Here is a 15,620-nt window from a genome sequence, read left to right as displayed (position 1 = left end):
CCACCTTGTCCATTGAATAGTAGGTGCAGCTGCATAACAGTCCCTGGATTAGGAGAGCAGGCAGCCAGCCAGCCAGCCACCAGGAGCTTTGCCACACCCCCAGCAGCCCTCATTAACCCTTGGAGAAGCCCACACCACACTTTCCCCACTTCTTATGTGATTTTGGGTAGCAGGTGGCTTGCTGGCCTTTTGATTGTGAGGGGGGGGGGGCGTGGCGGTGGCTAAGGAGAGTCCCAGGTAAGCAAGGCCTGCTTAGGCTGGCTGGATCTCTAGCCAGCCCAAGCAAGCCTCGCTCGCCTGGGGCTCTTCTTTCTTGCATAGGGTTGCTTTTGACTGGTGTGGTGGCTGCAGCATATGCTAATGAGTTATGCTAATGAGCTCCACCACCTGTTCTTCTACAAAACGACCCCTGCTTACAATACATCTCCACCTGAATATCTAAGACTAGCAGCACCAGGGAGTCCTGCCTCCACCATGGCTGCCTGAGACAAAGAAAGGTTTACAGAACCAACTTTTGCTCTTCAAAAAAGAAAGGAAATCTCTACTTAGCATATTTATATGCAACTTTCCTCCTCCAGTTATTGACCGAGTAAAAATCACCAGGGGCTTACAAGCAGTGGGAAGGGCTATGGATAGTTTAATGCCTTTTATGGAGGTGATTCCCCCCCCCCCCCTTAATAAGCAGCAATACAATGGTGATTCAAACAGCTCCACCAAGCCTGTAAACAAGTGGAATGTTACACTCAGCCTGGGCGTGGGAGTTATTCAGGCAGGTTTTATTTAAAAAGGAAACATATGAACATGACATCGGGAGAAATTTTAACCTTGTAAGGCTTTATGGCTAATATATCCAGTGAGGTCAATCCCACATCCAGGAAGGCCTGTGACGGCTCCTGATGCGTAGGGCTAGTGAAAACTACTACCAACTGGGCACAATCTAATTTATTTATGATTTAAGGCTGGAATCATGCTTGCAATGGGCTTATATTCATTCTGCTAAGAGCATTCTGTATAATCTGGATTCAAAATAAATGGTACTGAAGTGAATGGTCAAAGTTTAAGTGCTATAGCTCTGCATCCACAATCTAAAATGGAAGTCTGAGCAGCTACATTGCAAAACCTCTGAGCCAAAAGGGAGTATTTACAAACAGGGGACATAAAAGTCACACTGAAATTCCAAAAAGAGTACTTGGATGTAAAGGAGTCAGTGAAAGCAGTGGAACACGGAGAGATGCTCAGTGTTCTGGAGGATGGCAGGACACAACTGCATGCTGCTTCACTGATTGCATTTTGCTTCCCCAGTATAATATAGTGGGTTCAACGCATGGAAGAGACAAGGGGGTAGTGATCATAGCTCCTTTGTTAGATACAGCAAAGTATAGGGCTGCACTTAGAACTGAAGAGTGGGCCAACAGGGTCAACTATATATATACATTCAAGTTCCCGCACAAGCTTGCCATTGGATCATTCAAACCAGCAGGAGGCCCGTGATTGGAGCAGGGCAGCAAGGATTTGGATCCTACTGCCCATTGTTCCTGAGTCCCCAAGCTCAGGCCTAAAGGCTCCAATGAGCCAGGCAGGAACCCCATTCCAAAGTCACAACATTAGTTTATATATACAACACTCAGTGTGCCTAAATATTGTCATCTCCCAGAAGCTCAGAGGCAGACAGCAGCTGCTTATATTTAAATGGGGGTTGAACTACATATTGGGGATCTATGACAGGATCTCCTGAGACACATTTTTAAAATGCAAAAAGTAGTTGTACATGTGTGTAGGATCTAGATCAAAGCTATGGCACTGCAGCTGGGAGGGAAGTGAAACGCTCCTGTGTCCTGTTTCCCTGAGAAAAACCCTCTCCCTGTTAGATCTAGCAGGGGAAACAGATATACAAGAGGCCTATTCTTTTTTTCACTGGGTTTAATAGAAATGGTGTGTGTGTGTGTGATTCTCTTAGGGAAATGGAAAAGAAGGAAAGAGTTAATGTCCAACCAAGTGCTATAGCTCTGATCCATTCCCTCCCTTCTCCTTTTGAGTTTTAATTATACTTCTGAAGGTCCAATCACAAATCTTCAAGCAATGTGTAATTTTGATCCTAAACTACAATGAATACTAGACCCAAACCCAGGGTCAAATCTCTGCTCCATGGTGATACTTGCTGGGTGATCTTGGGCCAGTCATTCACTCTGAGGTTAACATGTCTCACTGAGGTTTTGTGAGGGGGATAAAAAGAGGGAAAATATATATATTTCTCCTCTCAGTTCTGTGGAAGAAGCGCAAGATAAAAATGTGCTAGACCAGGGGTGGCCAAACTTGCTTAATGTAAGAGCCACATAGAATAAATTTCAGGTGTTTGAGAGCCAGAAGACATGAACGTCAGATGTTTGAGAATTGCAAGAAAGGAAGACAGGCAGACAAATAGATTGGGGCAGGGAAGAGGGAGAGAGAGGTGGAAAGAAAGCAACTTTAATTTTAAATGCATTCTCCAAGCTGCCAGCTCGCTTGGCTTGGAGAAGTGATTTAAAGAGAGAAATGCCTTCTCCAAGTCGACCAATGGGGTGGTGGGGGCTTCCAGAGCCACACAATATACATGTTAGAGCTACATGTGGCTCCTGAGCTGCAGTTTGGCCACCCCGTGCTAGACAGACATAAGCCTTTTCCATAGAGGTTATTTGCCATAGACTCAATACCGCCTGGGTTTTTCTGTGGAATTGGTCCAATCTCTTCCAAACCTGCTTTGCTGTGAATTTTCAGAAACACTGCAGTGAAACATGGATGGTTGCCATTTCGATGGGAGAGTCTGCACTTTCTCAGTTCTGCCCATGTGGCAACCATTTTACCTGCTTTAATGGCCTCCCCCCTGCAGAACCTGGGAGCTTTTTCAAGGATTTCCCACCCCCCAGTAATTGGCACACCAATATACTAATAAAATTGCTATGTCAATTACTGGTAGGAAAATTCTCAAAAAGCCCCCTGGTGGCATGGAGGTAGAGAGGATGGCCGTGATGGGGACCAGGAAAATGCAGGAAAACCTGCCACACAGAAGTCCTTTTGCCATTTTACAGCATTGGCAGCTGCAGCAACAATTGGGTTCCTAAAGGAAGTCTTCATCATAGTACTGAAAGTGAATCATTCGAGTAGGGAAAGGGGATTCTACAGCTGCAAAATTAGTCACAGTAAACTTTGCTAGAATCTGCAAACAACAAGGGCAGACCTTTTCACTTGGTTGTCCAAGCACAAGACTGCTTTCACGTACATATGGAAATATAAAGAAAACTATTGTGTCCTGCTCGCTGGTGAAGTGTGGGATTTTGATTTTGACGGTAGCATGTGGGTTGGCTCATTGGACTGTGTCATCTTCCTCTGAAATAACAGTTGTGTTCTATGTGATGTAAGGCATGTTGTATAAGTTTTGTTCTCTGTCCTAGAGGATGGGGGTGAATCTGCAATGAACACAGCTGGGGCCTTGGAACTGGACAGGATGGCCCAGATTTCCCTTCTAGATTTATGATTCTATAGGCAGGTGGCTATCACAACCTGAAAGTGTGGAAAAAACAAGATACATTTAGGAAGAAACAATTTAGAAGAAACATATGTTGGTCTTTGAAGCAAAGATTTTGTTTCTTCCTGCTTGCAGGCTTAAATCCTGCTCTTTCCAAAATGAATTACAGAATTACCGTTGACCTCACCCAACGCACAACATGCTCCCCGTTATTCCCTTTTTACAATTACACGAGAAAGCCATTTAATTACCTCTGTAAGGGTCAGGAACCGCCACTTCTACTTCAGTATATTCCACTTCATTGTTCTCAAGGTCAGGTCCTGTCCCCAAAATAGCAAGAAGATGTTTTCTTTATCTGAATATACTAGAAGGTTGGGGAGGGGCTAGTTTTGTTGTCCCTGCGGCAAGTTATTCAGGCTTCCACTTGCGTTCATAGATGCAGGAACAAGGCCTGAGTTTGTCACTCTCCTAATGAGGAAATGCATGGATTTGCCTGATCCTGTCAGTTCTTGAAAGCTATGCAGGATCACCCTTGGTTAGTAGATGGAAGATCACCGAGCAATCCAGGGTCACTATGCAGAGGAGGCAATGGCAAACCACCTCTGTTGGTCTTTTGCCTTGAAAACTGTATGAGGTTGCTATAAATTGGCTGAGTTAACAATGGCTGAGTTAACAATGCCTGCTTTGGAATCTCTGACTCCTCACCATCAATGATAACAACTGTCCCAGACCACTGAAGAGACTTTACTGAGGCATATTCAGAAGAGGAGGAGAAGTAATCACAGGTTGATCTGTCCTCATTTTTAACAGATGTAGCAAAGCTGTACCACCTTATTCTGGCAAAACCTACCTTTGTCTTACAGGAAGAGTAAGGCAAACAGCAAATGATGCACACAGTCAATGAGGTAAAGAAAACATGCTGACAGTGTAAATAAAGTACTACTGCTTTTAAAGAGCTTGGTCCTACTGACAAATTATTTATTTACTGCAGTTATATCTTGCTTTTCTCCCCAGTGGAAACACAAAGTGGGAGGCTTGCACAGGTCTCCTGTATGCCTTTTTATCATCACAACTACCCTGTGAGGTAGGTTAGGTTGAGAGTGTGTGACTGGCCCAAGGTCACCCAGAGAGCTTCTATGGTAGAATGGGGATTTGAATCTGGGTTTCCTGAATCCTAGTCTGACATTTTAACTGCTACACAAAATTTATGAATCACCTCATTATTTATGAATCGCCTTATCTACGCCAGGATGATGTGATCCATCAATTTAATAAATAACAACAACAACAATAATAATAAAAACCCAACTATGCTGGTGGATGTGGGATAGCTCTTCTTTTTCTTTCCTGGGGATATGGGCAACATCTTTAGCTTGCTGTACACATGCACAGGGATAAGATGGCAATGAAGTGGCAGGATGCTGAGATGGTGCCACTTCTGACTGCAAGTGAGGGGCTACATTTTTAAAGTATTCCTATAGTAACAATTCCCTGAAAATGGCAAACCAGCACAGCCTGTGAACGGCTTAAGCTTTTTGTATGATGTGTTTTTAAAGAAAATTTCCAGGGAGCTGTTCCATGGAAAATATTACAAATGTGATATTCCTTCAACTGTCTCAGGCGGTACAGCCCATTTTGCCATCTCAAAGTTTTACTACCTCATTCTGTTTTATGTATAAACCAGGCACTAAGATGCCTTCAAAATCCAGTTTGAAGTGCAACCTCAGAAAATACATACAGGTAACATAAAATTGCTCCAAACAGATCCCCAAGAACAAGTAATCAGAAGCAAATATATTTAAAAATGAAAATCAAACTGAAATTACCTTTATTATCTTCTTTTGATTTCACATGATTTTCACCTTCTTCTTTATAGGCTGACCCTAAAGAAAGCCAAAACTATATCAACAATAGGGTTGCCAAGTCCAATTCAAGAAATATCTGGGGACTTTGGGGGTGGAGCCAGGAGACATTTGGGGTGGAGCCAAGATCAAGGTTGTGTCAAGCATGATTGAACTCCAAAGGAAGTTCTGGCCATTACATTTAAAGGGACGGCACACCTTTTCAATTCCTTCCTTCCATAGGAAATAATGAAGGATAGGGGCACCTTCTTTTGGGGCTCATAGAATTGGACCCCCTGGTCCAACCTTTTTGAAACTTTGGGGGTATATTGGGGAGAGGCACTGGATGCTATACTGAAAATTTGGTGCCTCTACCCCCCAAAACAGCCTCCCCAGAGCCCCAGATACCCACAGATCAATTCTCTATTATTTCCTATGGGAATAATACTCCACACGGAATAAGAGTTCCCAGCAGACATTTCCCTCCCCTCCCCCCGCTTTCTGACGACCCTGAAGCAGGGGGAGGGTCTCCAAACCGGGGGATCCCCTGCCCCCACCTGGGGATTGGCAACCGTAATCAACAATGACTGCCAACATTTGGTAAACATAGTGTTTTAAGCACCATTTGAAGAGGATATAAAGTCAGTATTGATTATAGTACAGTATAGAAGCCTAGCCACTTTATGCCTCCTATTCATGCCTCTGTTCTGAGACACTGATTTTTTGCTTTCAAACCAGAGACTGGAACTAATTTATAATCTTAGTTTTGGCATCAGTTTGAGAGCAAAACGATAATTAGAGGTAACTATGATAATTTTGGTTCAGATGTCATGATCGAAGACAACTAGGGAGCAAGAAGGGGAGTTCACAGAGTTTGGGGGAGAAAAGAGGACTGCAGGTCACTGCCAATCACCTCAGACTTTTCCGACTGGATAGTATGTTGTTTGAACTAGGCCTTACAGAACAAATACATGGAGTAGTGTGCCTTCCTTCCTGTGTTTTCCTATTTAAATGTTCATTAGGAGGTTAGTCTACTCTGATAGCGGCCCTGTGGCGCAGAGAGATAAAGCAGCAGTATTGCAATACTGTGATCTGAACTCTCTGCAGCGGTGTCACTAGGGCGGGGCCAAGGGGGCCATCGGCCCTCCCCCAGAGCATTCTCATTGGCCCCAGGCACTGACCCATGACCCCCCCCCCCAACAGGAAGGGGCTGGCCCTGGGACTAGAATGCTGCTGCTGTGTGTGGGCTGGCCGGGATTCTGAAACCGGGGCCGCGCTGCCGCCGGCTCAGCTAAAAGCGTGTGGGTGAGTGGGGGAAACTTAAATGCTGCAAAACTGGTATCTTGGATTACGGGGGCTGGTCATGTGACCAGAGGGTGGATGAGGGAGGGGCCATGTGAAGTGGGCGGGGTTGTGTGCGGAGGGGGTGACGCAGCCCTCCAAAAGGGGTGATGCCCAATGGGGGGGGGTGACTTGAATCAGTTACACCCCAGGGTGCAACCCACCCTAGTGACGCCTCTGATTCTCTGCTCACGTCCTGAGTTCTATCCCAGTGAAAGCTGGTTCAGGTAGCTGGCCCAAGGTTGACTCAGCCTTATGAACATATGAAGCTGCCTTATACTGAATCAGGCCCTTGGTCCATCAGTCAGTATTATCTACTCAGACTGGCAGCGGCTCTCCAGAGTCTCAAGCTGAGATTTTTCATGCCTACTTGCCTGGACCCTTTTTAGTTGGAGATGCCAGGGATTGAACCTGGGACCTTCTGTTTACCAAGCAGATGCTCTACCACTGAGCCACTGTCCCTCTTTTCCTTCTATTGGATGAGGCTCCTCCCCCCCTCGGTCCCCTGGGGAAGGAAGGAAAGAGCCAGAGCTTCCTTTGCCCAGTTCCCTGGATCCCACGGGAGAAATACAAAGAAAGTACCTTTAAGGTCAATGAGTGCTAATGCTTTAAGCATATTTTAAGGGGTTTTTTTTAAATCTTTAATTGTGTTTGTGTCCTTTATAAAGTTTATATCTCTGCTACCTAATCTTAAATAGGTACACACATGGCCCGGCAGCCTTACATCCTTCTGAGGTCGGTAAAATGTGTACCCAGCTTGCTGGGGGAAAAGTGTAAAAGACTGGGGAAGGCAATGGCAAACCACCCTGTAAAAAGTCTGCTGTGAAAACGTCACACCAGAGTTGGAAACAACTGGTGCTTGCACAGGGGATCTTTCCTTTTCCTACTCTGATACTTAACATCATCTAAAATTTGCCCTCCTCAAAATGGGTCAGGGATTTGAAGACACAGATGTCTAATCTGGTAGTTGGCTCTTCATACCACTATTCAAAGTGGCCATGGGGAAAGGGAGGCAGTAAGCTACCGTTTCCCCAGTAGTGTACAACTGTGGTAAACTGTCCCTGGATAAACAGTCTCTGAGTAGTGGGAGATGCAAGCACTAGTATGGCAAAATGCGAAGGGAAGCTGGGAGCACTGGCCCTTTCAACAGGTAATTCCTAGTACAGATCTGGGCTGCACTGTCACTAATATGCAGACAACATTCAGTTCTATCTTACCTTGTAGGCAGACTGCAGGGGATGTGGGCTAATAAACTGAAGCTTAATCCCAACAAGATTGAAGTTATGCTGGTGAATGGAAGGCTCAACCAGAGATCTAAGGCATAACCACTTCTGGATGGGGTTGCACTCTGAGTCCTCTTGAAGGAACAAGTCTGTACTTTGGGGGTGCTCTTGGAATGAGGCCTATTGCTGAATAAGTAGGAGGAAGTTCTGGCCAGGAGTTCCTTTTACCAGCTTCGGCTGTTCAGCCAGCTGTGCTCTTATGTGGGCAGAAAATATATGGCCACTGTGATGCATGCCCAGATTATATCTAGATTAGATTACTGCAGTGCATTCTATGTGGGGCTGCCCTTGAAACTTTAATTGGTGCGGAACACTGCAGCCATGATGTTGACTAGAGTTCTCATAAGAACCATATCACTCCAGTCTTGGCCATCTACACTGGCTCCAAATCTGTTTCCAGGCAGAATTCTAGGTGCTGTATGACTGACAGCCTATTCCCTTATAAGCCTACCCAATCACAATGGGCATCTTCAGAGACTGTACTTTTGGTGACCCTGCCTTTTTAAGAGTAGGTGGCTGGGGACTCAGAGAAGGGCTTTCTTGGTTATGGCACCAAAACTGCAGACTCCTCTCCCCAAGGAGACTTGTCTGTCTCCTGTTCCCATCTTTTGCTAGTGGCTGAAACCTTTTGGTTTCATTTGACATCTCCTCAGTGATCTCTCTTTCCTGTATATTTTAGCTGTTTTTAAATGTTTTAATTATGTGTTTTTATTAGATTTAATAGTTTTAAAAATATTTTTCTTATTGTATTTTTAATCTATTAGCCATTGTGGTGGCCCTGATGAAAGGCAGCATATAAATTTTGTAAATAAAACAAATAAGTTTATGAGGACCTCCTTTTCGCAACATTTCCCATAATCCTAGATACTATCCCTATTTCATTAAACAAAACAAAACACAGTTTGAATCTATCAATTAAAGTGTTAGATCCGTCTAAGACATTGACCTGACTGAAAGATGGAGACATAAGTGCAGTGTTCTCCTATTCTTTGTTGTTGTTGTTGTTTTTAAAAAATCTAAAATAGTCATTTGAAACAACATTCATTACCATAATACATTTCCCCTTCATTATTCATTCCTGATGTCAGCTTTTCACCCATTGAATTGTTTGGTGGCATGGAGCTAGAAACAAAGCAGATTAAGAAAAACTTTGGTACTTTAACAGTAGAAATCCTTTTAAAGGCCTCTCTTGCCTTTGACCATATAAATATAGTTATGGCTTGAAACAGAAAACAAAGAATCCAAAAAATCACTGAGGATTTACAGATGCTCCCCCCCCCACGCCCCAAGGTACTCTTGCTCTGCTTTCAGACCATACACTTCTGGATTGAAAAGAAAGCCCATTGCTAGGCCATTGGTCTTCATGCTTTTATGATCTATGTGCCCCCTTTCATCTCTAATGCATATAAATAACAATAGTTATTTTTTCCCAAGCTATGAACTTTTCCTCTAGAACAATGTGGGCTCTATGAAGGAACTGTATCAGCATGGACAACAGAGGTCTTTGTAATTTTGGGGCTCCAGTATGGAGCCCTAGAATCACTGCTCCCCGGGCCAAACAAAGGTTGGTCTGAGTCTCAGATGTAGTAGGCAAGAGTGGTTGTCACTCACAGTGATCTCCATATAAGGTGGATGTAAGCCAGGGCAGGATCTTTGTTCCCCCCCCCCTCCAATGGGGTGGGGTAGAGCTGTGGGTGGTCAGGGCCTCCCCATCATGGGGCCCAGGACAGCTGCCCCATTTGTCCATTGGCAAAGATCTCCCATATTCATGGAGTGTGGAGGAGGAACTGCATGACTGAATATTCCCCCTATAGTAAATAATGCTGTAAGAGTAAAAAGTTCAGTCCTAGCCTTCTTGATGTTCTAGCCGAGTGTAATCAAGTATATGGAAATTTTAAAGAAAAACTTTTACATTTAAGTAAAAGTGACTATATATCCATCATCATAATTAATAATTGGAAATACAACTTACCCATCCAATTCCATAGAATTGCCTTTAGCTGCAAGTGAGGAGAAAATTAAAATTAGGTTGCGATCACACAAGTAGTTTGTCCTGACATAGCTACCCCTCCTCTCCAGATCCAATTGGGGTGACCAAACACACACATCTGGCTCACATGCCCCACTTGTCCCTACCACACACAAAAACGACTCCCATGTACATTAAATAGCCACTGGCAAATTCCAGTGGCTACCTCAGTGACGTGCTTCCATGGTAGGTTTCCAGGCTCTGATCACCTAGGCATGCCATGGAAATGCATGGGTGGTATGATCATTCCACTCCATTTCCGGCACACCCTTAAAAAAAAAACCCACTCCAATGTGCACTTCATCACCCCCATAGAACATGACCAGGAACGCATGAGCATTTGTCTGCTTCTGTGCACATACAGTGGGAATTAGAAAAAAAAAGAACCAACCCACCTGTGGGTCTGTAGTTGTGACATGTTAGCAATATGTCCATGGGCCCACAGCACTGTGATGCCAGCTCAGGGGGTGCTGTCTGATGGACAGAAATTGCCCCAACCCAAGCAACTTAATTGAAGCTGAGATTCTGCTTTGGCAACTTGCCCATCTGACCCCAATCTTAGTTGCTACAACTGTACTGCACCAATGGAAAGACAATTGTGTAAATAAATAGATCATGTTAGAAATGCTGTTGACTTGGTCCAGTCAGGAAGTATATGCTGAACGAGTAACTGAGATACCAAACTATACCACTGAGGATGAGTGTGCACTATTCCTAGCTGAATCTTCTTGTGTTGGTTGGTGATCATTATATGTCTATGCTTATTAATCCACTGAGTATTCTGCATTATGAATGTGCATAACGGTGAAAGGCACATTTGCATTTTAATCGTGAACGCAAATATAAATACAAAAATCATCAGAACTAAGAAAGCTCTGAAATCATCTCAAGGCTACTGTGAATACTAATGTTTCTCACTCGCCTAGGTCTCCAGGAAAGACCTGGAGATTCCCTGGATTTACAGCCCATCTCCAGACTATAGATATCAATTCCCCTGGAGAAAATGGATGCTTTGGAGGGTGGATTTTATGGCATTGTACCTCACTGAGGTCCCTGTCTGCCTCAAGCCCCATTCCCAAATCTCCAGAATTTTCTGAATCTGGATCTGGCTTCCCTGCACTCCCATTCCCTGCCAGTGGCTGGGGGGAACCTGGCAACGACACTTCACTGTATACATTTTTCATGCTTTAAGAAATCAAAAAATCCAGGACCACATATTTTTGAGAAAAAATATTGATATTTTAATCTGAATAGCACTATTCAAATTGCTAGGGCCAATTGGTAGATTAAATCAATCAGAAAATTGGATTGCATTCTGAACCTGTGAATGAAAACAGTCTGATCTGGAATATTGGACTGGATTCTTTTTACCAGTTCATTCAGTTAAATATGGAGCAAAGTTCTGCATTCAGCTGAGCAGAGCAGCAGTAGCCAATCCATTATTTCCTGAGCAAATAGAAGACCCCCCCCCCTTTACAAAGTGTCTCTCCATTTACAAAGCTGTGACTGACACAGAGGTTGAGATATCTGATCATCAAAAACTTTCATAAATGGAACAGCTGCTTGAATAAGATTATCTTGTAACCTGATACAAACATAGGCTTGGATCTGCCTAAAATTCCTGCAGATGGAAAGAATTCTTTCCATAAATCATGATAATCCTGCCTCCTTACTCTTACTGCAACCAAAAATGTCCTTCAAAATCCCATTTCTGGGAGACAGTGGATCCAAAGGAATAGCTTGAGGCGGAGAAGGGGGAACTTGAAGGTCTACTGTGGCAAGGGAGAAATCAGCAAAAACCATTTCCCTTGCATCCGTGCAAAATTTTAGGCAAGGTCCAACAAAAGATGCTGCCTGATCTTCTAATTTCAGTTACAATATTGCGTGAACCCAAAAGATCTGCATGCTCCTTCCCTGTTCCTTTTCTCCTTTTAAGAATGAGTTCTCCCCTTCTTGTCATTTTTGCAGCTAACCCTGGTGCTGTCTTGCATCTGTGCTGGCATTTTCACCAGTCTTGGTGAGTTTAATACCCTAATTTACAACTATGGTTCGAAATGGATTTGCAGACCTGGCTTGCAGCTAACCACAGAGCTAACACTGCCTATGTTTAACTTTGAAAATGAAAAGAGACAGGGACAGAGTGGAAACCTGAGGGGAATCCCCAACGAGGAGGGTTTATACAAAGTTATGTCTGATAGCAAGAAGTGTTTCTGTGCTATTCACTGAATGAATGAAAACTAAATAAAATATTTTTACCTTTTGCCTTCTTTTTGAAGTACCACCAGAAAGTACCAGCCATGCCAAGGAGGACTACCAAAACAAATAAGGCAATGAGCCCTTTCTTCCATGAAGCCAGAATGACTAGAAGTCAGGAGAAAAATAGGTCAGGATTTGCAAGCATGGGCTTGTAATCAGTTTCCATCCCTGTAAGTTCAGTGCTCATCAGAGGATCAGGGATGCCAAACTATACCACTGAAGATGAACTGCACAAATATGGCCAGCCTAAAAGATCACTGCCACCAGGAACCTCTTCTACTTTAATAGCACAGTTGCTGCTCTCCGGTGGTTTATTTATTTTAAACGCTTTTTAGCCATCTTCCTCCCATTGTAGAATTCAAGGAGGCTTAAAATTTAAATAAAAATATTTTTAAATAAATATTTAAAAATAAGTATTTTTAAGAACACATGGAAACACATATGAAGCTGCCTTATAGTGAATCAGACCATTAGTCTATCAAGGTCAGTATTATCTACTTAGATTGGCAGTGGCTCTCCAGGGTCTCAGGTAGAGGTCTTTACATCTCTCCCTACCTGATCCTTTCCACTGGACATGCTGGGGATTGAACCTATGACCTTCAGCATGCAAAGCAGAGACTCTTCCATGGAGAGTCCCAATACAATAAAACACATTAAAACAGTAATTATTTTTAAAAAACACATAAAAGGTCACAAATTAATTGTTCATTTTCATGATATGCTGATAACTGCATGCTATGCAGGGTTATGAAGGATTATCTGTTTTAGATATATTTAAATGGTTTTATGAATGTTTATCTGTTTTAGATGTATTTTAATGGTTTAAATGGTTTAAATGGTTTAAATGGTTTAAATGGTTTAAATGGTTTTAGATGTATTTAAATGGTATGAATATGAATATGTGTGTTTTGATGTGTTGGTATGTTTTGTGGAAGAGCACCTCATTTCGTTGCTCTCTTTTTGTTGAGAACAATGACAATAAATTTATCTATCTATCTATCTATCTATCTATCTATCTATCTATCTATCTATCTATCTATCTATCTATCTATCTATCTATGCTGGTAATTCCAGCACAAGGAAGGTCACATTTGGGACTTGCATAGGGCTATCAAGCTCCTGCTGGGGTGGGGATCCCCCAGTTTGGGAGGGCCCAACCCACTGGCAAAAAGCAGGCCTCTGGGGGGATCCCTGCTCCCAAATAGCCCTGTTGCCGCACAACAAACCTTGAGCAATGACATCATCTAGAAGAAACATCATTGCACCGGGTACATTGTTCTGTGGATGCTCTAGGATTCACGGTAAAACTCTATGGTACCATAGAGTTTTTACCGCGAATCCTAGAGTGTCACTCCAGAGTGTCAGATGGACTTGGCAACCCTATGCTTACAACATGTTACAGGAACACTGCCCTTCTGATATTGGCCAGTGTCCCTGATGCACGCCTCTGCCACAATATTCTCCCTTGGTCTTATATTAATATAGAAGCATGAAACAGCCATATAGGAGAGGCAGCTATGCCACTCTTGTAACAAAGGAACTGACCCTAGCATATTTGCTTTACTCAGTTTGCCTGTATACTTCCACCTGGTGTAAATATTAGACCTGGAAAGGCCATTTGAAGTTGAAAAGATGGCAGAGCAGAAAGTTTTAAATCCCTTTCCTCCTGCTGCAGTCCAAACTGGTTCCCCAGCAGCTGCTATTTATTTTTAAAAAATTACAACAGATCTGATCATTTTGTCTGGTATGGCCTTCAAAAGAACATACAAATAGATCTATTGATATGTAGCATCTATTATGCACATTTGAAACTTGCAATATTCTTCATGATCCATTACATTTGGAGGAAACGTCATCATCTACTAGATGTGAGCATATTCTGAAGGATTGTATAGGAAATAAGAACACAAAAAGAGCCCTGCTGGATCAGAGCAGTGATTCGTCACACAGCAGCCGACTAACTGCCCCAGAGGACCAGCCAATAGGGCATAGGGGGCTCTGGAAGTTGCCTCTGCAATACATTTTAATTTTCTGAAATGTGGAAGCACTCTTCCCTTCCTTCTAATGTACACACTGCTTTTTTTCTTTTGTACTTGTCTGTATTAAGTTGATTTTAGAAGTTTCATAACACTTTAGGAGGTGCCAGGTAACAGCCAACTCCTTGCCCTAGATTCGCTTTGACAGAGATATGCACATATTTATGAGAGTGGTATTGCTGCTATAGGGTAGTGCCCATGCCATCACTGGTAACAATTCCCCCATCCCCATCCTCATAATACTGTCATTTCTAGTTCTTTTTCAAGAGGGATTCTTTTGTCAGCAAAAGTTAAGCATGTTTCCATTTTAGTGACAAGCAAGTTTCCATCCTACCATCCCCAGCAAGAGGATATTTTCACCTGCCATAATCTGCCCCACCTTAAAAGTTTATGCCCCTCTAATTATTGCCATCATTAAAGCATACACTCCCATTAGAAACAATAAAGCTCCCTTCCAATGTGCTTTCCCAATAAGCACACTTTTTGCAAATTCAGGGCTACTGCTACTATAGGGAACTCAATCATTTCTTACAGTCACAGACAGTGTTCCCTCTAAAATGAGTTAGTGTGAGTTAGCTCACAGATTTTTAGCCTCCAGCTCACAGATTTTTGTCTTAGCTCAGAAAGGATGGCCCCAGAGCACAATAATTTAAGCAGTAGCTCACAACTTTAATGCCAGTAGCTCACAAAGTAGATTTTTTTTGCTCACAAGACTTTGGAGCTTAGAAGGAACATTGGCCATAGACCAGCAGAATAAAATAAACATAATAACATACATGAACAGAGTGGCTACAAGAACACCATAGGTTCAATAGGGAATTAAGAGGGATCTCTTTTCCATTTCCTCCACATACACTGTAAATAACTTGCTGTGCAATAGGGTGACCCTGACCTGGATAGCCCAGGCTAATCTTGAAAGCTAAGCAAGGTTGGCCTTGGATGGTATTTAGATGGCTAATATTTAGACAGGAGACTTCCAAGGAACACCAGGGTTGTGACACAGAAGCAGCAATGGCAAACCACCTCTGAGGTTCTCTTGCCTTGAAAACTCTATGGGGTTGCCATATGTCAGCTGTGACTAGACAACACTTTCCACCACTACAATGGGGTGATTAAATGCTGTGAAAGGTAGGGCTCTTATAAAGAAAAGCAAACATTATCAGGAATCCTTTTTCTGTTCTATGCTTGACAAACTCCACCTGATGAAATGTCCACAGAATTTTTAGGAAACATAAACTTGTATCGACAAGCTTGCAAGGGTTCACCCATGGAATCCTAGGTTGGAGAGGGTTTGCTGGTGATAGAGAATGACCATTAAATCAGTATATTTCT

General features: G+C 43.0%; 1 protein-coding gene across 3 annotated transcripts in view; it reads right to left on the bottom strand.

Moving 5' to 3' along the window:
- PECAM1 (platelet and endothelial cell adhesion molecule 1) overlaps positions 1-15,620 on the bottom strand; it is a 75,828-nt gene that overhangs the window by 33,240 nt on the left and 26,968 nt on the right. For 2 of the 3 annotated variants that reach the window (XM_060252721.1, XM_060252722.1), the window contains exons 9-13: positions 12,253-12,357; positions 9,940-9,967; positions 9,016-9,089; positions 5,329-5,385; positions 3,754-3,822 (exon numbers count right to left, since the gene is read on the bottom strand). In XM_060252721.1, the coding sequence (XP_060108704.1) occupies positions 3,754-3,822; positions 5,329-5,385; positions 9,016-9,089; positions 9,940-9,967; positions 12,253-12,357 (333 nt within the window). The remainder of the gene's footprint in view (positions 1-3,753; positions 3,823-5,328; positions 5,386-9,015; positions 9,090-9,939; positions 9,968-12,252; positions 12,358-15,620) is intronic. The other variant, XM_060252723.1, reaches the window with a different exon arrangement.

This window comes from Heteronotia binoei, chromosome 13 (genome assembly GCF_032191835.1).
Source record: "Heteronotia binoei isolate CCM8104 ecotype False Entrance Well chromosome 13, APGP_CSIRO_Hbin_v1, whole genome shotgun sequence".
NCBI lineage: Eukaryota > Metazoa > Chordata > Lepidosauria > Squamata > Gekkonidae > Heteronotia > Heteronotia binoei.
Note: the sequence above shows the minus strand (reverse complement) of the source record. Positions and strands in the feature narration are given on the sequence as shown.